The sequence below is a fragment of the Vigna umbellata genome, chromosome 2 (assembly GCF_029865625.1).
Source record: "Vigna umbellata cultivar VRB3 chromosome 2, Vumbellata_1.0, whole genome shotgun sequence".
NCBI lineage: Eukaryota > Viridiplantae > Streptophyta > Magnoliopsida > Fabales > Fabaceae > Vigna > Vigna umbellata.
Genome location: NC_142166.1, coordinates 44,705,599 through 44,728,879, shown reverse-complemented (window position 1 = coordinate 44,728,879; position 23,281 = coordinate 44,705,599). Strand labels below are relative to the sequence as shown.

The following is a 23,281-nucleotide window of genomic DNA, read 5'->3' as shown; positions in this document are numbered from 1 at the left end:
ATCCCATGCATGTTGTAGAAGTCCACACAATTAAATTCAGGGCCATTATCAGATCTAACGGTTTTGATAGATTTGTTAAACTGATTCTTAATCTTAGTAACAAAATTTTGCAATAATTCTCTAGTTTGACCCTTATTGTTCATTAGAAAAATCCATGTGTGTCTACTGTAATCATCTACTATAGTGAGGAAATATTTATGACCATGCACAGAAACAATATTAAGAGGGCCCCAAATATCACAATGCACAATGTCAAAACAGTCAGTGGTGGCAGAAATACTCTTAGGGAAAGATAACTTTCGTTGCTTAGCATAATGGCAAGTGTCACAAACAGTATTGGTATCAGTTTTAACATAGGGAAAGTTCTCAGATATGTATTTCATCACCTTGTCACCTGGATGGCCTAATCTACAGTGCCATAGGTTTACATCAAGATTTTTAAAAGAAAAAACAGCTTTAGCAGTGCATCTTTGATCAGATTTAGGAGAAACTTGCAGGTAATAGAGTCCCTTCCAGGAATTAGCACAACCAATTATCTTCAATGTATGATTCTGCTTTATCTGGCAGACCTTAGAGAAAAAAGTTAGACTGCAATCTAGGTCCTTAATGAGACTTTGAACAGAGATCAAATTAAAGCAAAATTTAGGAATATAGAGAACATTAAAAATAATAAAATCTTTTGAAAATTCCACTGTTCCAGCGTGTTCAGCAGTTAGGATAGAATTGTTTGGCAGTTTCACAGAAATAGGTTTAATTTTATAGAAGGTCACAAAATTTGTTTTATCATGTGTCACATGATCTGTGGCACCAGTGTCAATAATCCAGGAAAGGGTACCTTGTTTGTGTTGGGTGTCACTTCTTTGGACCTGATTAACCTTGTGAGGGGGCTCATCGATTTTGTCCATCATTCTGAGAAGTTTATGCATTTGCTCAGCCGTGAAGGACTGGAAAATGTCCTTACTACTTGCTTGATTTGTGCTCTGAGCATCTCCAGGTTCAGTGGAAGTGCTGGTCTGGCAGGCATTTGCAGAACCCCAGTCAGCTGTCTTGTTTTGGTTGCTTTGGTTGTTGTCCCCTTTCTTGTACCAAGGAGGGTATCCATGTTTAGAATAGCACTCATCTATGGTGTGATTCATCTTGTTGCAAAAGGAGCATTGTTTCCCATGATTAGGATTCCTACCCCTTCCTCTACCTTGACCACGAAATCCAAAACCTCTTCCTTGGCCCTTCCACTGGCTGTTCTTATCAGTGGTGCTTGCCAGAATCTTGACCTCGGGAGAGGTATTTTTCTCTTGTCTCTCTTGCTGCATAATGAGAGAGAAGACCCGATTGATATTAGGTAGAGGATCCATTAGTAGAATTTGTGTCTTAACAGTGCTGTAGGAATCATTTAATCCCTTCAAGAAGCATATTACATGTTCCATTTCCCTGTATTTCAGGGAGATTCTTGAAAGATCACAACTACATGGAATTTTACATGTGCAAGTAGGAATGGGTCTTAAGAATTCCAACTCCTCCCATAGGATTTTCAAATCAGTAAAGAACTGACTCACTCCCCTTTCTCCCTGTTTGATAGAATGTATATCCTGTAATAAATCAGAAATCTTGAAATAGTCTCCTTTGGAGAATCTTTCTTTCAGCTCATCCCATAATTCCTTGGCCTCTTCAACGTATATGACACTCTCAGCAATCTGTGGGGAGAGTGTCTTTGTAATCCAGGATAGTATCATTACATTGCACTTTTCCCATGCATCAAACAGTGGATCGGTTTTCTGGGGTATCTTTATGGACCCATCAATAAACTTTGTTTTATTCTTGGAGAGCAAAGCTCTCCTCATGCTTCTGCTCCATGAGGAATAATTGTTTTCGTTTAGAGTCTGGGCAATGAGAGTGAGACCTGGGTTCTCACCAGGGTGCAGATAGTAGGGGCTGGATGGGTTGTTAGCTTCAGCTGGGTGTAGGTAGCAAGAACTAGGTGGATCGGCTGATTGATCCATGAGAGGGAGATTCCAAGAAACAGCCCAAGAAGATACCAAGATTTGAACCAGAGGCAACGGAAGCAGAGCAGGTACTAGACCTGCTCTGATACCATATAAGAACTGGCCCAGCACTGTTGCATTTGGTATGTGGCCCAGCCCATATTAGTTTGCCACTGACGGGGTTTAGAATAAACCACAGATGCCACGCAAGCAGTCTTATGTGCGCGATATGAGAGCGAAAAGAGAGAGAACAGAGCTTCTTGAAGGTTCCAATAGAAGCAGAAGCAACAATGGCGTCCGCGTAAGCTGAGCGTCGCAGAGGCAGCTATGGACGACGATGTAGAAGGGAAAAGGAACGAGCACAACGTAAGAGGTAAGAAAAATACCGTCTTTTATTATTCTGTGATTACTTTGAGAGTTCTTACAAAAAGATAGTGATCTTCTTTCTGTATTGAAAACCATAACAAAAACAAAGGGGATAGAGCTCTGTCAAACTAACAACTAAACTACTAACAGTAAAACCTAGTATAACAGAAATGGTTACTGTCTTTATGACAGTAAAGAATTAGTTTCAATCCTAATATTTGACTTAGCATATTTTTATCCAAGAATTCAATTATAAGATCAATGGCTCATTGGATTCACCTGATCTCTATAGGTATTATATTTATAATATTAACTGTTATATAGTGTAATTGACTAACGTACATAACGTCTTTTACATACACACTCCATTTAGTTTTGAAAGAAAAAACAGAATAAATAAAAAGAGAAAAAAGAATTAACGCAGAAAGATCTAGAAAGTATGTGAAGTTAATCTTCACATAATAATTATTATTCAGCAATAACAAAAGTTTTATGACACTCTTAATTATGCTAAACATTTGACCTTTAGTTTTTGTTAATTTAAGTATCTAACATTAATGAAGTCACATAGAGAAAAAACCAGGTTATAATTTCCTAGTATAATACATTTTCATTATATTCATATTAGTCAGAATAGATCGAAATAAAAGTCTAGTCTAGAAGATTTTTTTAATATTTTTGTCATGCGTTTCAGAATAAAATATTATAAACCTTGTTTTTAGTCTTTAAATTGTCAAACGATTTTGATTTTTGTTCCTTTTCGAAAGGTTTGTTCATTTTAATCTCTTAGTTTTGAAATTCTTATGTTCAGTCCTTAAAATTGAACGACGTTAATTTTTTTTTATGTGGCAAACGACGAGCTCACGTGTGATGTCATCTTCCTGTGTCACACTCTGAACGTTTTTTCCAAACCCTTCCTTCTTCTCTCCCAATTACTCAAAACTTCCGATCATCTCTTTCACACCCACCACTGTCTCTTCCCCTAAGTCTCCATTTTCATCCATTTTCTGAGCACATGCCACCATAATAATTAGAGGTACAAACTGAAATATCCAGTAAAACCAACCGTAAGAAAACACAACATTGAAATTGCAAGATTATGATCATACAAGCTACACACACGCACAGTCATCCGAAGCACAACATAATTCCATCAAGAAAGTTAATACAGTTACCTAATCAATTGGTAGGAAAAAAATAAATTAACATACATGTATAACTTAGAGAATCTCAAACTTTTTGACCTTGGTGGGTGTGTTGGAATTGGAGTTGGAACCAGCATTAGCCTTGGCAGCCTCTACGGTCCTCACATCGAGCTGAATGAGACTCCTGGTGGCGAGAATGGTCTGCAGTACCAAATCATGCGAAGCACGAGCGTACAAACAACGAATCACGAAGGAAGTCGCGTCCTTCACGTCCTGAGAGTTCAACGGCCCCAAGAGACAATGTCCTAGGATTCTGAGCGAGGGTTGGAAAATCTCCCAGGGGAGAGGGATTCTCTCGCCTTTGGTGGCGCGAATATCGGAATGATCGGGAATCAGCGGCGAATTGGCAGAAGTCGAGCTTGGACCAGGCGAAAGTGGGAGATCTGGGAGAAGTAGGAGTGGATGGCGACGCCGACGATGGCAGGTTGAAGGCTTGTGTGCGGCGGAAAAATGATTGTTGGTGGCGCTGGAGCTCGCGATGTTTCTAGCAATTTGGGAAGAAGATGATGTTGTTGGATGTTAGTGGTGATTTTCCCCTTTGGCTGTGGAAGAAGGTTGAACGATGTCGCTTGCAACGCGAAGAAGGAGCTCTGGGTGGTCTATGTGGCAGTTGTAGCGGCATTGACGGTGAAGGACGATGAAGGATGGCTCGCGCAGGAAGATGCTCGCACTATGAACTCGCGGTGACTTAGGGGTTGCTTGCGCGATCTAATGATGGAGGTTGTAGAGGCTCGCGGGTGAATGGTTGTTCATGGTGGTGGTCCAATGTGAGCTTGAAGGATTCTTGGTGTTGATGGCAGCTTTTTGGCAGTGGCGGCCTTCAACATGACTGACAATAGAGGAGGATTAGGATTTCTATTTGGAGAAGGTAAGTGTTTCTAGGTTGATGACATTTAGAAAAAAAAGCAATGTGTTACACACGTACAAAGGAAGTTGGCAGCCCACGTGGGCTCACCATTTGTCACATCAAAGAAAACTTAACGCCGCTCAATTTTAAGGACTAAACATAAGAGTTTCAAAACTAAGAGGACTAAAATGAACAAACCTTTCGTAGAGGGACGAAAATCAAAATCGTTTGATCGTTTAGAGACATGTATAAATTTTAATAATTAGAGACATTAGGAACATAAAACATTAACCGGTGTTGCTCCCTCCACCACCCCAAGTGTTTCTGCACCTTTCCACTATTTTTTTTATTCCAGAAATACTCTATACCTCTCCACTATTTTCTTTTATTCCAAAAATACCCTACATCTTTCCACTATTCTTAACAATCTTTCTCTTTCTCTCTGCATTAATGGAGCATTCATATCGCTTAGATTTAAACTTGAAATATATTGCAAAATATAAAATTTAGAGGAAACTTCAATATTAGTGCTTCTACCACTTCCATTTTATAAACTTAAAAGTTAGATGCAAATACAAAATAATAAAAATAATAATATTAATAGTAAATAATAATATATTATTATTATTATATACTAACTTTATAATGACGAAAGAACTAAATAAATTCAAAATCTTTAACAAATAATTTTTCTTTTATATTTTAAGTATTTCATAATATTTTTATATTATTTATCTAATAAATTAAATACTTTATTCAAGTTATTTAAGTCAAACATGTCGGTAAGTTAAAACATAATATAATGTTAAAAATTATAGATATTAAATGTAAAAAAAACACACATATATATATGAACATTTTTCTAGAAATTTAGAATAAAATTTTACCATTTATTAAGTAATTTGAAGAAAAAAAAATATATTGAACAGTGAAAATAAGATTGAATCAAACTTATTTAAGGAAAAGTGTAAATAAAATTTTGTAATAAAAGAGAATAGTAGGGAGGTGTAGGGTATTTTTGAAATAAAAGAAAATAATGGAGAAGTGTAGAGTATTTTTGGAATAAAAGAGAATAGTAGGGAGGTACAAGAGGGTAGTAGAGGGAGCAACACCCAACATTAACCATTATCCGTGCGGATCCAATCAAACAAGACATTTAGACCATGAGTATTTCATCTTACACATTCAACATCACATTCAAAATTAAATAAAATAATTATTCAAATTAAATAAAAAACAAAATTTTAAAAAGATTTTTGATCGGATAATATCCGTTTCTAATATTATCGGATTTCTATATCTCATTAACAAATTTTAAATTTGTTTTCTATTTAAATTTTAATAATTATTTAATTTAATTTAATTTAATATTTTAATGTAATATAATATATTTAAATATTTTTACTGTGATTTTAAATACTATTTTTATTTTTATTATTATTACTTTTATTATAGTTATTTTATTTTACATTTTTAATAAAATTATTATAAAATATAAATCATATTTTAATAATTATTAAATTATAAAAATATAATAAATAATATTATTATTTTTTAATTAATTAAATATTTATTAAATTTTAAATAAAAAAACTATTAGCATATTTTACGCTATCCAATAAACAAGTTTTTTAAAATTTTTGTTTTTGTTTAAATTTTAATAACGGGTTAATTTATTGTAATATTCTAATATAATCAAATTTTATATTATTGTTATTATTATTTTATTATTTTATTTTTTATTTTTATCACTATTACTTTTATTTTAATTATTTGATTTTTATTTTTTTAATACAACTATTATTTTAATATAAATTATATTTTAATAATTATTAAAATATAAAATTATATTAAATGATATTTAAATTTTAAATTAAATTAGATTATTATTAAGGTGGTGCAAATGACTTTAATAAGAAAGAGAATAAAATAAAAATATATTTATTAATTTTTATAAAATTTTAGAAAAGTTGGAGGTGCAAGTTAAAATGTTAAAAGGTTAAAAATGTAATTTTAAGAGGTGCAAGATGAGATGTTGGAGGTGTATGATGAAACACTTTAGACCATTTATTTTGTGGCTTTCGTATGCTAATAAGTTTTGGGCCTTGCTATTTTGAACTCCATTTTTTTACTTTTCACTCCTCAATTTTATCTTACTTTTGTTTTCTTTGAATTTCCCATTTGTTCATCTCTCTTCTCTTCTGTCTCACTTTCTTATTCTTTGCAAGACATTATCTTCCTTTTTCTTTTTTTCTTTTCTCCCAATTCCTTATGCCTTTATGTTTTCTCTGTGAACTATGAAGAATATGTCAAAAAGGAAGTCATAATACTATGTAATAATATTTGATATTTTATATATGTACGGTATGAAATATACCGATTAGAGTTAATGGGTCAGATTGTCTTATGCTTTATAAATATACGGTATTAATAATTGATTATTGGATTTGATTATCTAAAAATACACCGCGTTAATTGATTAATCAATGTGTTTGGCTGTCACAAGCCTTATAAATATACTAATGATGTGCAAATAAAATAACTTTGATCTATCATAATAAAATATAGACCTCTTTATGAAACATATCTTATACAGAGGATTAATCTATTGGTGTGAAGTACGTTCTTGAAGAGGATTGGACGATCGAAACATAAAGCAGAGCAAGGGAGAACGACCGACTCTCATACCAATTCAACAGAAACACTTATGTACTATATGAAATATATTGATCGGAGTTAATTGTCATTTATGGGCAGTTAACAGGTATTAATGGTTTAAATTGTCTTAGCTTTACAAATATATTGTATTAATAATTGATTTTTGGGTTTAATTGCCTAAAAATATATTGCGTTAATAGTTAATCAATGTGTTTGGCTGCCACAAGCCCCCCTATGAATATACTAAAATAACATTGATCTATCCTAATAAAATATAGATCTTTTTCTAAAACATATCCGACTTGAGTATTGGAGTAAGATGATTGAATGATCGAAACATAAAGTAGAACAATGAATCAGCCATCAGACCAATTCAACCGAAACAATATCCAAAATAATATTTAATTACATATATATTTATTTATCTATCGTTGTATTTTCATTTCGCAACCTTTTAAATTAAATATTGACTCATTCATTTCACACAGATAATTAATTCAACAAAATATTATTTAAATAATCATTAATAAAGTCTCATTCAGTTCATCATTTATCTAAATTAAATCTACCAACTAAATAAAGAACCTACAAAAATACATACTCCGTAAAAAAAAATTCAAATAACTTTTTCTCTATTACATCATCCTTGTGTCATGAGTTACATATAAAAAGTGTTCATAGTATCTAATTATTTAGTCATAATTACCTTGTATTAACAACTAAAACACATAGTCTCTAATTCCTTTTTCTTCCAATAGCTTACATAAATTGTGACATAAGTATTTCATATAGTGCACCAATCATTCCACCACGAACTTCAAAGGGCAAATGCAATAACAACAACGATCACACTCCAAACTCTTAATTTCTCATTCATAACTTTAAACTATCTTTATCTATAGACTTTCTTCCTGTTATTAAAGTTTTAAGCGAACCTAAAAGTTACCCAAAATTGGTTGTTCGCGGCGAGTAAGAGATGTCTGCACCCCAACACTGCTACACCACAACTTCACGTGTGCCTTCTCCTTGTACTTATCATGTTTTCTCGTTGTTATAGACAATTAAAAAAAAAATGATTAATTAAAATTCGCAGTACTTTGTTTTCATATAAGACAAAGACAACAGATGTAAATACGAGTTTAAATTTTAATATAATGCAAAGATTTGAATGGACAGTTTATTAAACAATTGTGCATTCAACTCATCTAAACTTTCTGTTAAAAATAACTTAACATCAAGTTCAAAAAAAAAAAAACATGTGTGGTTTTGGAAAAAGACGACACCCGTTTCCTACAAACCAACCATATGTGGTTTGTCTATTACATAGTTATGAAAAAATAAAGCAGTTCATATTGAGAAGATGGTCCACGGTGGGGAATACGGCAAAACATTATTAGTATTTATAAATATGTTTAAGTTGATTGGCAGCTGGTGGTTGGCATGATTGAAGCGACCAATGATGCAGTGGTTAAAAAAGGGCAACGAGATTTTATGCCAGTTATGAAATATTAATAACATATTCAGCTGTTTCTGTTCATAATCATCATCAATGTTGATCTCAGAAATTCCTACACAGACAAATTAAGGAGTAAACATCGGAAGAGATAAGAAAGATGAATGGGCACATGAAATTAGGTTCATTCCAACCAGCCACGTGTTTTCGGAATTAAACAGCACATTATTTATGGACATCTCCTGATTTTTCAAATATATATATCTTCTTTGTACGTATTATTATGTTATGGTTTGTTCTCGTGGTAGTTTTCAAAAACACCATGTGATGCTTGGCTGTCTCTATAAACTGTACGTCTATATATTTCTTCCTTCACACGTTGTCGTGGTTTATAGCTTATAACCTGTTACTTTCCTTCCTTGTTTCTTCTTCTTCAAATGCAGATACTACATTTATCTTTATACCCTTTACTTCCTATTTTTAATAAACCTTCACTTTTACTTCTATATGTATTTTTTTTACTTATTACCTAATTTTAACATTGTTAATATAAGTGTTAACTTTTATACAATGTCAAAAACAAATTCTACATGCTATTCAATTCCTATGGATGTTAAACAATTGTAAATGTTTATGTTATATGTAAAACATTAATTTAAATCTTAAACTTATTTATTAAAATACACAAGTCATTTATTCCACTAATATTTTTTAAGCTATTTACACCAATTAAATGATAATTAAATTGTTTGAGAGTATCAAATTTTCATTCTCTACAACTCTATTTTATATCATCATGATAAAGTACATAAAAATACATTATTTTGTTCATTAATATTATTACAATAATTCTAAAGTCAAATTTATATTATACAAACTAAAAGTCAATTGTGCTAATAAAGTTGGCTTATTTTGACATATGTATCATATACCCGTACGATTTATTAAGAGGGACAGAGTGAGATGGATGGACGAACGGACGATCTCAAACCCCTTATAATCTTAAGTACAATCTTTAATCAAGTTTACTGGTAAACATTACTTATTGCTAAACATTACTTACTCCTAATTACATATCGAAACCTAAAAAAATATAAGTAGAAGTAGGTGATTGCATTTATTGCGAATTTTTAAGATTTTACTGTAATTTTCAGTTGATTAGATTACTGACTTGAGCGTTGAAATGCATTTGACAAGTACTCACAGTATTCATCCTGGTATACTCGTGTTGTCTTGTGTGTACTTGATCCAACTCTTCTATATCGTCGAAATGCATTTGACAAGTACTCACAGTATTCATCCTAGTATACTTGTGTTGTCTTGTGTGTACTTGATCTAACTCTTCTATATCAACTTTGAGTGTCATGTTATAAAGGAAATATGTCTTGATTTATTTACCTTAAATTATATACTTTATAATTTGAATGATATTTATTCGCTTGAGTTTTTATTATTATTTGTGCGATATTGAATCACGTATACATCATTATTACAAATACCATTTAAATGTCATTTAAACAATTTGTCATCATTTAAATGATATCATGATATAAACAAAATTTTCAAAAAATAATTATACAATTTATATTTCTAACACTTCATATTATAATATATTCTCATAAGGTTAAATATTTAAACTTAAGGGAAAGTGAGTTTAGTGAGATAAAATTATAATAAAAAAAAATTAACCGTGTATATTGTATTTATAAACTTACAATTTTTTTCTTTGCCTTTAGTTAGATATTGGATCGGATCTTGCTCAAATTGCTTTTTCCAAAAAAAAAATTATGTTTTGAAACGATTAACGTTTAATAAGTAAACACAATTTATGTTTAAAAGGACATATACTATGAAACATATGATATAATGATATTTAATGAGAAGAAACTAAAAGAAAAATCAGAATTAGCAATCATAAAAAAGCGTCGATTCGTATTGTTGTTAGACTCGGCACATCATGTGTAGTTTGATGTTGAATTCATAAATTATACCATCTCATTATGATAATAATATTAAGAATGACAATAATACTATTAATAATAATAATAGTAGTAAAAAAAAGTGTAAAAATAGACAAACGTAGAAAGAAAAGTATAAAGGCAACAGCTGGCTAACGCTGGAATGATAGTTGCTTTAGACTTTCTACTTCTCTTACTCGTTCTTCCCTCACTAGGCCACACCAAAAGAACACGCAATCCCGACAGTTTAAGAAACAAACCGAGTTTTTTTTTAAATACCATTTTAATTATTTTTAGTAGATATTTAGTTTAAAATATATGTTAAAATCATCTCTAAAAAATATGGATGAGTTAAGTTTATTCCTAAAAGTACTCATTGCATAATAATTGAAATTGCCTCTATTATAATTGTTGATTATTTTTAGGATTCCTTTCCATCAACTAAATTCATTTCAAAAAAAATTAACCTTATACTCGATTGGTTTAAAATGAAATTCAAGTTTTTTTTTTATAGCCATGCTTTATTAGATACGATGATAATACAACAGCATGTGATATGCTCTGCAGGTTTATATATTAAATTCACTTTATACTTAACATGATTTAGTAAGATTTGTAAGAATTTACTTTTGTTCTTTGCTATAAGTATGTAACATTAATTTATAAGTGATGATTTATGTTTAAGTTTTAATTTGTTTGTTGATATGTCCAATGTATGTGTTTTATAGTGGATAGATACTAAGTAGATTTTCGGGCCTTGAGTGAATGGATTGAAAAATAGTAGAATAAAAACATGAAAATTTAATGAGAGAGCAATTTATTTTGTACGTAATCTTGTACCATTTTCAATATGAAATTTTATTTGTTTTATGGTAGTAATTTATGTAATAAGTAATTTGTAAATAATTTTTTTTAAACAATAAGAGTAATGATTTACAAATTAAGACATTATCACCACTAGTAAAAAAAATTGAAACCAATAATTTTAAGTATAAACTAATATGAATGGAACAAGATATAGTTAACAATATTAGTAAATATGAGAGAGATTAGACGAGGTTTTGTTATTTTCTTCAAGTTTTTTACTACTCTCTTATGTTCTTATGCATATAAAAAAATTTTAACTAGAAAAGTCCAATAAATATATAAGTTGCACTCCAAAACTTAGGCCTTGTTCACTTGAATGGATTTGGAGGAGAGTAATTGAGGGAATTTTAAGGTAAAATTTTTTGTTGTTTAATTGAGTGAATTTGGAGGTAAATGAGAGTGAATTTGGAAGTAATTTTTTTTAATCTGTTACGTCAATCAAATCCTACACTAATTCTCACAAACTTTACTTCCAAATTCACTCTCACTTATCTCTAAATCCACTTAAATAAACAACAACAAAAATTTACTCTCAAATCTCCTCAATCAGTCTTCCCAAAATCCATTCAAGTGAACAAGACCTTAAGGATGTTACTCGAGACTTCCCAATACTCTCTTTTTAAAAGTGTTTTACAAGTCTAAATCAAAAGCAATTACCAAGATGAGTTATAAGTTTTGTTATATTGTTAGATTTCAATAAATATGAAATTCGCACTCTAATACTTGAGACAAACAATGCAAGATTTCTCAATATATGTTTGTACCGGTTTGTTGTTGATTTAAACTTGCTTTTTGGGACATAAATGAAGTGATGATCTTACTTTTGGATTGAAACTTAAATTTGTACATATAGATGGTATAACTTGCTCATTTGGTCAAACAATGATATATTTTGTAGTTGTTGGTTCATATCTTCCTCAAACAAAAATTGAGATCTAGAATAAAGTTTTGTTCAAGTAATAAATTATCAATCATGGTACATGTTATTATTTAAGCAATAAGATTATCGATGACAACTTTTGTTTAAGAAATATCACTCAATTAAGCTCAAGTGAGATTTAAAACTTGTTTTAGTTTATTTAATTATTATTAAAATATTGTGATTTAAAACTTGTTTTAGTTTATTTAATTGCTATTAAAATCTTGTGATAGTAGTAATGACATTATTTTGTCATAATCTTGCATAAATGTGTGAGAATGTAATCGTGGATATAGGTGATAATCTATCTTGATTTAAGCATATTAAGTATCGAGTCATTCAATAAATATTGTATCTTATATAGGTTAGATGTTAGTTTCATATAACTTTTTTGAAAGTCCTCAAGTTGTAAATCAGTGGTTAACAAATATGTTTAATATAATTATAACTATGTAAGTATGACGTTCCTTTTTTTAAACCAAGAAAAATGTATATTTTTATCATTTTTATGCAAGTTTACGTTATGTTTATTGTTTAGGTTATGATTGTAATATTTTTATAAAATCATTTAGTTTCTCATTTATATTCAATGTTTTTTTTTAAATATACTAAAATATAAATTATTATATAATCTGTTATTGTTATTCAATCTTAATAAAAGTTAATAAAGATAATTATGAAAATATAAAATTATAATGTAACATTTGATAAATAAAATTCACTTCTTATAAAAATATAACTGACCATAACGTTTAGTAAAGATTACATTAGTATAATTTAATATCTTTCCTTGACATACACACATATATATAGATATATATAATTGTCATATATATATTGAATACATGAAATTTAATTTATACTGAAATAATGGGGAAAAAACTTAAAATGCATAATATGCCATTTTTTTAATAATAAGTAAGGACAAGCTTCTATTTTTAAGAATCTTAATGGAGATTATTTTGTCTTATCCAATCTATACCCTAAACCATAGACTTTAATGAAGCTTTAAACAATGACTTACCAGCTGTCTATTTTGTTATTGAGTGCATTTCTTTTACCACCATTAACTTTACAAATGCCACAACCGACACCCACCAAACTCTTTAAGAATCAAGTTTTCATCTAATGAAAGAAAAAAGATAAAGTGGTGCTCACTGTGATCCTTAACATATTTCAACAACTATCTTAGATATATGCATCACTGCTTCTTCGTATCAATCAAACTTCGTGTCTTCTTTTTTCGGAGAATAACGAAACTTAACTTCTCAGAAACTTTAAACTTTTGTATTCAACATTCACATTAACAAAACATAAAGTTAAACTTACATAAGATACTTTAGATTTATATTCCACTCAAAGTGATCAATATTATTATATAATGTTATAAAAAGAAATAAAATGTTATTATATGTGATCCTGATCTGGTTCTAAATTTAAATACTCAATAGTCACGATAAAAATATAAAAAAAATGTGAAATAAGACAAAAACATAAAAACATCATAATCTAACCTAATATATTCCTATTTAAGAATATAAATACATATGATTCAAAAATAAAATCTAAAACTCAAATAAAAAATAAATAAAACTAAAATTACAAACAAAGCGAGACTCACTCATTTAACAAAAGACAAACTGACTGGTCCAATGATTTAACATTATATAAAATTATAAATTATTCTTATGATGTTAATGTTCTTCAAATTCTGTCTTTTATAAAATATTATAAAATTTAAAAAAATGTATTTTAATTTTAGACCTTCTCATAAATCCTTTAAATTATAAATGTTTTTCTTGGTATTCTTTTCAAAAAATAGTCTTCTATCAATATTCTAACAAAAAAAATAAAAATTCAATCCTATACAATGTTATGTAATTTTAGTGTGATAAAAAAAGTTTTATTTTATATAACTTACCATTTTATGGGCGTAATTGTTTTTTTAGTACCATAATACTGCATTTTGATTTCCTAAAATCTCATAAATTTTGTGTTTATTATTAACATTTAATAACAAAAATTAATATAATTTTCAACGATTTTTATCAATGTGATGTGTAACATATATATACTATATACGACTTAATTTATTTCTTCTGGTGATATGAAAAATACAAAAGGTGTAATCAAAGACATGTTAACTTATATGTGTTAATAATATAAGTAGCCATGTCATAGTCAAGTTTTACATTATTATTTATTATATAACTTCTCTAACATATATGAGTTGTTAAAGTTAACAAACATATTTGAATGACACTATAAAATTATCTTAAAAACATAGTATATTTTCTTATTTCTAAAAAAATGTACGAGTATTTACATTAACTATATGAGATTAAATATAAATAAATTTTACAATTTTATTGTAAATAGTTTTTCTTTATTTTATAGGTAGTTTTATAATTAAAAAGGTTAATATTAAAAAACGGTAAAATTATAAAATAATTTAATTTAAAAAATGATAAAATAATTAATTCAATTAAAAAATATATATTTAAAGAACAAATTTAGAAAACAAAAGCGAACACAAAAAAATAATCTCATCTATATATAAGTATAAATATAAAAAAATAAAAACATTTCACATATTTATTAAATTATCCTTTAATAACGATTGTTTTAAAATTTAATTAAACTAAACTCACAATGTGTCTAGTAATAATTCGTTATGTAATTAGGTTTGTTTGATTTCTACAGTAGTTTTTTCAATAACTATATTTAATTGTTTATGAATTGTTTTTTCGTATTTGTATAAAAATTAAAAAATATATATATCTTAAAAAAAACTTTTCCCTGAGGAAAATGCATTAAAGATTGTGCACTAGATTACAATTTTAAAGTTTTTTTTATGTATAAATGAGTATTTTGATTTTAAATTAGAGTAATCTTCTAAAGAGAATTTTTAATAACGTATAAAGATTTATTGACATTTTAAAGTATATGAATTTTGATGAATAATTTTGTAGAAATAACTTTGATTGGATTTATGGGATTTTTTTAAGTAGTAAGTACAAGCACAATACCCCCTAAATATGTCCTAAAAAAAGCTTAAGATTTTCTTTGATTATATTGTTTTGTGGGTTGATATATACTATTTTCCCATCTTCCCAAATAATTCATTGTATATTTGATAATATTGGAAAACAATGTAGACGATTAGATGTAACAGAAGAAGGTGATCATGAACAGTAGATGTATCTGAATAAATATGTATATAATGAAATTCAATGTTTGAAAGGGAAGGTTGGGTAAAGAAATACTATTAATAAAGTCTAATTAGGCGTCGTATTCAAATACATGTTTATACTTTTACTTGCCTCAACCACTTATTAATATTCCTACTTGCTATCGTATTCAAATTTTACCGGTCTTTATACAGCTATTCAATTTCTTTTCAATCCCGCGTTATGCAACTGCGTAAATTCCCAAAGACAGCTTCTTCCACGGATGAACAATTCAAATAATAGGAAGAAGATGTATTATAAGACATATGTTCTATAAAACTGACATTAGGTGCTAATAAACTCTCGCAAAAGAGACCGAAATCCGTTCTAGTATTTAGTTTTAAAGTTTCCAAAAAAACTCTTGTTTCACGAATTAAAATGAATTTAGATTCAGAGGTCACTAGATATCTTATCATTGCTCTGTATCGATTCATTCACACTTTTAACCGTTCAACGGAAAATATTGGTTTTGAACATCATACCACAAACCTGCAATCTCTCAAATTGTGATATGATAAACTAAATATCAAATTAAATGATCAAATTGATATTTCTAACTTAATGATTATTGATCCAGAAATGTGTTTTAGTGTTAAAGTGAATACTAATTTGCTCATTTCATCATACACTCGTTCCATAAGTTCAATCTCAAATCAACCCATTCAAACATCACACAATCATATTTCCCAAACAGAATCTTAAGAGTATTTTCAACTAACCAAGACTTCAATTTGATCCATTTCAGAAAAACAAACACATACAAACTTTCAACCCCGCCTCAACCAAAAAATTCTTATAACATATACTACCAATTTATAGACCAATGTTAATGAACACACCATTATAAAACTAAAAAATATATTTTAGTAGTGATTCCATCAACTAAATTCGGTCATTTATATCAATCATAGACTATCAAACATGCACACACAATTCTAATCATATTATAATTTGAAATAATGATATTTAGTTTATCTTACTTGATATAAGCTCAAACTACTCTAAAGAACTTAAGACTTCCTCAATTTAAGGAACTTTACGTGTTCCTACAAACAGTAGAAACATAATTCTGACATACTGTTAGTACTACTGATGAATAAAAAAAATTATAAAAGACTCGAACAATAGATGTTGTTGCTCACTTACATAAGAAAAACTCATATATATGAGAAAAAAAACAAAAACTAATTTACTCTTCGATAATAACTGATCGAATAAACTTGAAGACCTCGTCTTAGTGATCACTTAAACATTCTCTAATCTTCAAACAAATTATCAAGAAATGAGAAGGCTTAAAAGATAATAAAGAGCTCTTAGAAAATAAGTTTTAGAAAGATGATATGTTTTAGATAGTAAAACTCATTAACTGAAAGATTATATATTTTAAAAAAATGGTATGTTATAAATAGTGAAACTAGTTAACTTTTTTTAATATTAAAATAAGTGAGTTTTATTATTTAGAATATACAATCACTTCTAAAATACTATTTTCTAAACTCGTATATTTTATCACAAAATATGGCGTTTAAATAATTTTTTTATAAAAGATTGAAATTATAAAATTTCATTAGAGTAATTATATTGTCTAAAATATTTAAATTCTACCTAAAAATTCATAATTTGAAATTCTTCATGTTCTTATGTTTCGCTTTTCATAATTTTCCCTAGCTTCATTTTGATTAAGATATTATTGACTTGACTAAATCAAGACATTATTATCGGCAGAAATATTTTTCAATTGATGATTAGGATTTTTTTTATTTGTCAATGTTAATAAGAGTTTTTTAAGATTTAAGTTGTTGATTTTTGTTGTTCATGTAAATTACTATTACCTTTCTCTTCTCAATATTAAATAGTGTTACTAGAAAAATGTTGGAAAATTTATTTTTTTTGAATGTGAATTAGATTTTTTTGTTGACATATGTATGCTGTGATTATTTTTCTTATTGATGTTTGCGATGATTTTTGTATCATCAGTAACTATATTTTTTCTTGTCAATAATTTACAAGGATTTTTTTAATATTAATGGAAAAATTTCAACCAACATTGATCATAATTGATTTTTTTTTTATCAAATTGAATTGTTAACATTATAGAAATAACTTTGATCAATATCAACCTAAATAGTTGTTATCGAATCTTAGTTAACATCAATAAAAAAAAAGTTTTGCAAATATTAAAAAGAAAAAATCTTGACTAACTAGTATTCACTATAAATGATTATTAATATATATATATATATATATATATATATATATATATATATTTGTAATTTTGAACAATTATTTAATATTTAATTTTTTAACTTAGTGATAATTGAAATAAAAAATTAATATTCCTAAATTTGAATTATATTGTTTAAAAAGATATTTAAAAAAAATTATAATTACATTCATTCAAATTAATGTATTGATTTTATCAAGGTGAAGAACCAAGAAAAACAAAAAGAAAATATCAATGTAACGTGTTTTTTTTTTCTTCACATGAAGCAATTGAATATGTTAGAAAGTAGAAAAAATTGAAGAAGGCAAGCCAAAATTCAGGAGAAAGTCAGAGAAAAAAAATGAAATAAAAAGAATAAAAAGATATGAGTGAATATTAAGGTTCTAGAGAAAGGAAGGTTGAATTGATTTAGAAGAGATGAATAAAAAAAAGAATAGAAGAAAAGTAAAAAGAGAAAGGAGAGGGAGTGTCCCCATCTGATCTGAACGGGACTTTTACCGTGTATGTATGTAGTCCATACTCTTGACTCTCTCACCTCTTCTCTTCTTCTTTCTTTTCTTTCTCTCTGTTCTCGCAATGGCTCATCTCTTCAGGGACCTATCATTGGGCCATTCCAAGAGAGACACAACTCCGCCCACCATAATGCCTCCAAAACCTTCCGCCCTTTCTTCCGCCGACGACCTCCCTTCTCCGCTCGGTCAGCTCGCCGCCAACCTTTCCGATTCCGACCTTTCCTTAACAGCCTTCGAGATCTTCGTTGCCGCCTGCCGCACCTCCTCCGGCAAGCCGCTCAGTTCCATCCCTAATCACTCCTCCGTCAATTCACCCGGCCAGAACTCGCCCAACTCGCAAGCACTCCAGCGATCCATCACTTCCACCGCCGCCAGCAAGGTTAAGAAGGCCTTCGGCTTGAAATCGCCTGGTTCGGGCTCCAGAAAGAGTCCTGGCTCCGGTTCGGCTTCCGGTTCGGGCCAAGGAAAGCCGAAGCGACCGTTAACAGTCGGAGAACTCATGCGGAACCAGATGAGGGTTTCCGAAGCCATGGATTCGCGCGTGAGACGCGCTCTTCTCAGGATTTCCGCTGGCCAGGTCATAACACTCTTCGCTTAATCCACTCTTCACGTTTTTCGCGCTTCCTGCAATGCATGTAACAAGTGATGGTTGATCTGGTTCAATTTTTCTCTCTTATCGGTTATCACTGAGGTTTTAAATATCGGTCACTATCGAGGTTTGAACGCAATCCTTGAGAAATTGTGGACAAATGTGGCTGCAATTGCGGTCGGCGAGATTTCAGAATCCTTTGATCTGCTATTAGATTCTCTCAATTTTTTCGCGTGATTGTTACTTTGATCCAAATATAACTAAGACATGCTCGAATGAACATATTCGCAAAGTGCTGGTTAACTTGTTCTTAATTGTTGCGTGTGTTGAATTGCTCGATATATGAAGCAAATTGTGTCATGAAGCTTAACTGAGTGTATGTTCGTTGTAGGTCGGAAGAAGGATTGAGTCTGTGGTGGTTCCGCTTGAGTTGCTGCAGCAACTCAAGGCTTCGGATTTTACTGATCAGCAAGAGTACGTTGAGTGGCAGAAAAGAACCTTGAAGGTTCTGGAGGCTGGTTTAATTTTGCATCCACAAATTCCCTTGGATAAGTCGAATTCTGCGGCACAGCGTCTGCGGCAGATTATTCATGCTGCATTGGATAAACCTATAGAAACCGGGAAGAATACCGAATCTATGCAAGTTCTTCGTAGTGCTGTCATGTCCCTTGCAAATCGGTCGTATGATGGATCTTATGCTGATTCATGCCACTGGGCAGATGGGATTCCTCTGAATCTGCGGCTTTATGAAATGCTTTTGCAATCATGCTTTGATGCTAATGATGAATCGTCTATTATTGAGGAATTTGATGAGCTGATGGAACAAATCAAGAAGACCTGGGGTATCCTTGGGTTAAATCAGACGTTGCATAATCTTTGTTTCACTTGGGTTTTGTTTCACCGGTTTGTTGTGACTGGCCAGGTGGATTTGGAACTGCTATCTGCTGCTGATGGCCAGCTGGCAGAAGTTGCAAAAGATGCGAAGACAACAAAAGATGCAGAATATTCCAAAGTTTTGAGCTCTACGTTGACTTCTATATTGGGGTGGGCTGAGAAAAGGCTCCTTGCATATCATGAAACTTTTGACCGGGGTAATGTTGAAACCATGCAGGGCATAGTCTCTTTAGGGGTAGCCGCAGCTAAGATTTTGGTTGAGGATATATCCAATGAGTATCGCCGGAGGAGAAGAAATGATGTCAATGTGGCACGTGAAAGAATTGAAACCTACATCAGGTCATCACTACGCACTGCTTTTGCCCAGGCAAGTTCATCTGTTAGCCGTTGGTTTTTCCATTCAGTTAAAGGTGAATGACGTGGGGGTTATCATCTACTTGGATTGCATTAGTGCTTAGATAGGGGTAAGGGGGGGTGGGGGAGACAACTCTTTAACTCACTGGTTTGTTGCGTATGAAAATATAACGTCTGCACATTTGACAGGGTCTATAGGGAACAAAGGTTTGGATATCCATATGCGGTCTAATGGATAGTTTGGTTGTGTTGATAGATTTTGATTGTAACTTACATTTATGCTTTTAGTATCGATGTTAAATTCTTCATCTATCAGCCTCTCTGTATTTTAATGAATGTATCTGCTGAAATATGTTTGTTTTGCTGCTGCATAGATAATGGAGAAGGCAGACTCCAGCAGGAGAGCATCCAAAAATCAGCCAAATGCTCTCCCTGTCCTTGCCATCCTTGCGAAGGATGTAGGTAGCCTGGCAACCAATGAAAAACAAGTCTTCAGTCCAATACTTAAGAGGTGGCATCCTTTGGCAGCAGGTCTTGCTGTGGCCACCCTTCACTCATGCTATGGAAACGAATTAAAGCAGTTCATATCAGGTATCACAGAATTGACACCTGATGCGGTTCAAGTGTTGAGAGCTGCCGATCAGTTAGAGAAAGACCTTGTGCAGATAGCTGTGGAGGATTCTGTGGAAAGCGATGATGGTGGTAAAGCAATTATCCGTGAGATGCCTCCTTATGAGGCTGAAGGGGCAATTGCTAACCTTGTGAAAATATGGATTAAAACTAGAATAGACAGACTAAAGGAGTGGGTCGATAGGAATCTGCAGCAAGAGGTTTGCATCCATTATCTTTTCTTTTGTTACCAGTTGATGATTTTCATCGACACCATTACCTATGAGAATTGTTGCGGATGAGCATTTTGATGCAAATTAGGACGGGGTTGGAAAACAACTTTTATGAAGATTACTTGAGATTTTGAAAACAACTTATGACTCCTAGAAACTCTTTGAAAAGAGCTATAAGTTTCTTGGTAAAGATTATCAAGATAAAGTACTTGGTCAAGTTGTTTGTCTAAACACACCCTTAGACTCATGATTTTAAAGATGAAACATCATAAATTTATTTCTGAACATTTGTATGTTGTGTATTTCTTTGCATGATGAAATTCTCTTAATTGATTAGAGATAGCAGGTTCATTTATGCGTGTGATTGTTTTTCGTGTTTTCTGGTTATCTGCATTAATTGAATGCCCATGTCATGAACTAACTTAGTTTACTGTGTTATCCAATCCTAGGTTTGGAGTCCTCAAGCAAATCAGGAAGGATATGCTCCATCTGCTGTTGATGTTTTGCGGATTATAAATGAGACATTGGATGCTTTCTTTCAGCTTCCGATACCCATGCATCCTGCAATGCTTCCGGAAGTGATGAATGGCCTTGACAAATGCCTTCAGTATTATGTCATCAAAGCAAAATCTGGCTGTGGTAAATGATTTTGGAATTTTATAGTTGAGCACCGGAGTCTGATATTTGGCATCTTTAGTAACTATCTTTGTTTTAATATTCAGGATCACGAAACACATTTCTTCCAACAATGCCAGCGTTGACCAGGTGCACTATCGGTTCAAAGTTTCAGGGATTTGGCAAGAAAAAAGATAAATCTCCAAATCCTCAGAAGAGAAACCCTCAGGTTGCAACAAATGGGGATAGCTCTTCTGGAATACCACAACTCTGTGTTCGCATTAATACTTTGCAATGGATCCTGGGTGAATTTGATGTTCTGGAAAAGAGAATAATTACCCTTCTACGGAACTCTGAATCTGCTCATGTGGAAGATTTTTCAAATGGATTAGCAAAGAAGTTTGAACTATCTCCAGCTGCGTGTCTTGAAGGAATTCAGCAACTCTGCGAGGCTGCAGCCTATAGAGTTGTCTTTCATGATCTAAGCCATGTCTTATTGGATGGTTTGTACGTTGGGGATCCAGCATCTTCAAGAATTGAGCCATACCTTCAGGAACTTGAACGGAAATTAATGTTCATTTCAGATACTGTTCATGAAAGAATTCGCACACGAATTGTTACTGAAATAATGAGAGCTTCCTTTGATGGATTCTTGCTTGTATTGCTTGCTGGAGGTCCCTCCCGTGCTTTTAACCGGAAGGATTCTCAGATCATCGAGGATGATTTCAAATTTCTGAAGGAATTGTTTTGGGCAAATGGGGATGGCTTGCCTTCTGAATTAATAGATAAGTTTTCAACAACTGCGAGGTCTATCCTTCCCCTTTTCAGAACTGACACAGAGACCCTCATAGAGCAGTTTAGACGGTTGACCATGGAGACATATAAATCCTCCGCCAGGTCTAAACTTCCATTACCTCCCACCTCAGGACAGTGGAATCCGTCAGAACCAAACACATTGTTACGTGTGTTATGTTATAGAAATGATGAATCAGCTTCCAAGTTTCTGAAAAAGGCATATGATCTACCTAAGAAACTTTGACAACCCTGAGAACTAGTTAATGGAATGGCAAACTGAGATGTACTTGGGAGTGGGAGATGCGATCTGTTAACTGTCTGGTTCTGCTGGTGTTAAGTGCAACGTTGCCAAGCAGGTAATTTGTGTGAATTGTTCAGCAAGACCTACGTCAGGATGGGGCCGTCCTGTAAGACATTGGGAATATTGTCGAGAGGCTTAGTGCTATCGGCAGCGTATTCTCCAAGTCTGAAGTGAGGCAGCATAAATGTGGGCCATGATTATGGCTGGCTTATTTGGGAAGGTAGTTGAATATTCTTTCTGATTCATTAATTATTACTAGAGATATCTCACGGTGGTTTATTCTGCGTTTATCTTAATTTTTTTTATTTAGAGTTCTCTCTATAATATGAAAATGAGATATCCTACGTTCTCATTATTCTTTTGTTACATTCCTTTGGATTGGGTTGCCCCTTCTACTAGTATGAAATGCAGGAATTGTATAATAGCCCATTTGTTGATTGAAGTTTATGCAACTTTTTCTTAGTATGAATGAAAAGGCCGGCATTGATTGTAAACTGGGATTTAACATTGTATATATATGCTAATGCAGCACTCTTATGTAATACATATATCCTTCTTTAGTCAGACATGTTTGGTTTTTTGACTTATCCGAAGGAAGTTTCTGGTATGGAATGTTGAGATGTGCCATGTGTGGACAGCTAAAGCACCTTTAGGTGCTTGATTATTGAGAACG

At 31.3% G+C, this 23,281-nt stretch overlaps 1 protein-coding gene across 1 annotated transcript; it reads left to right on the top strand.

The window, feature by feature from the left end:
- Positions 1–18,194: 18,194 nt before the first annotated feature.
- LOC124823504 (elongation factor Ts (DUF810)) lies at positions 18,195–23,195 on the top strand. Its single transcript, XM_047295710.2, has 5 exons — positions 18,195–18,795; positions 19,199–20,068; positions 20,430–20,885; positions 21,347–21,536; positions 21,620–23,195. The coding sequence occupies exons 1-5, from the start codon at positions 18,283–18,285 to the stop codon at positions 22,549–22,551; spliced, it is 2,961 nt and encodes a 986-aa protein (XP_047151666.2). The 5' UTR covers positions 18,195–18,282; the 3' UTR covers positions 22,552–23,195.
- The last annotated feature ends 86 nt before the right edge of the window (positions 23,196–23,281 follow it).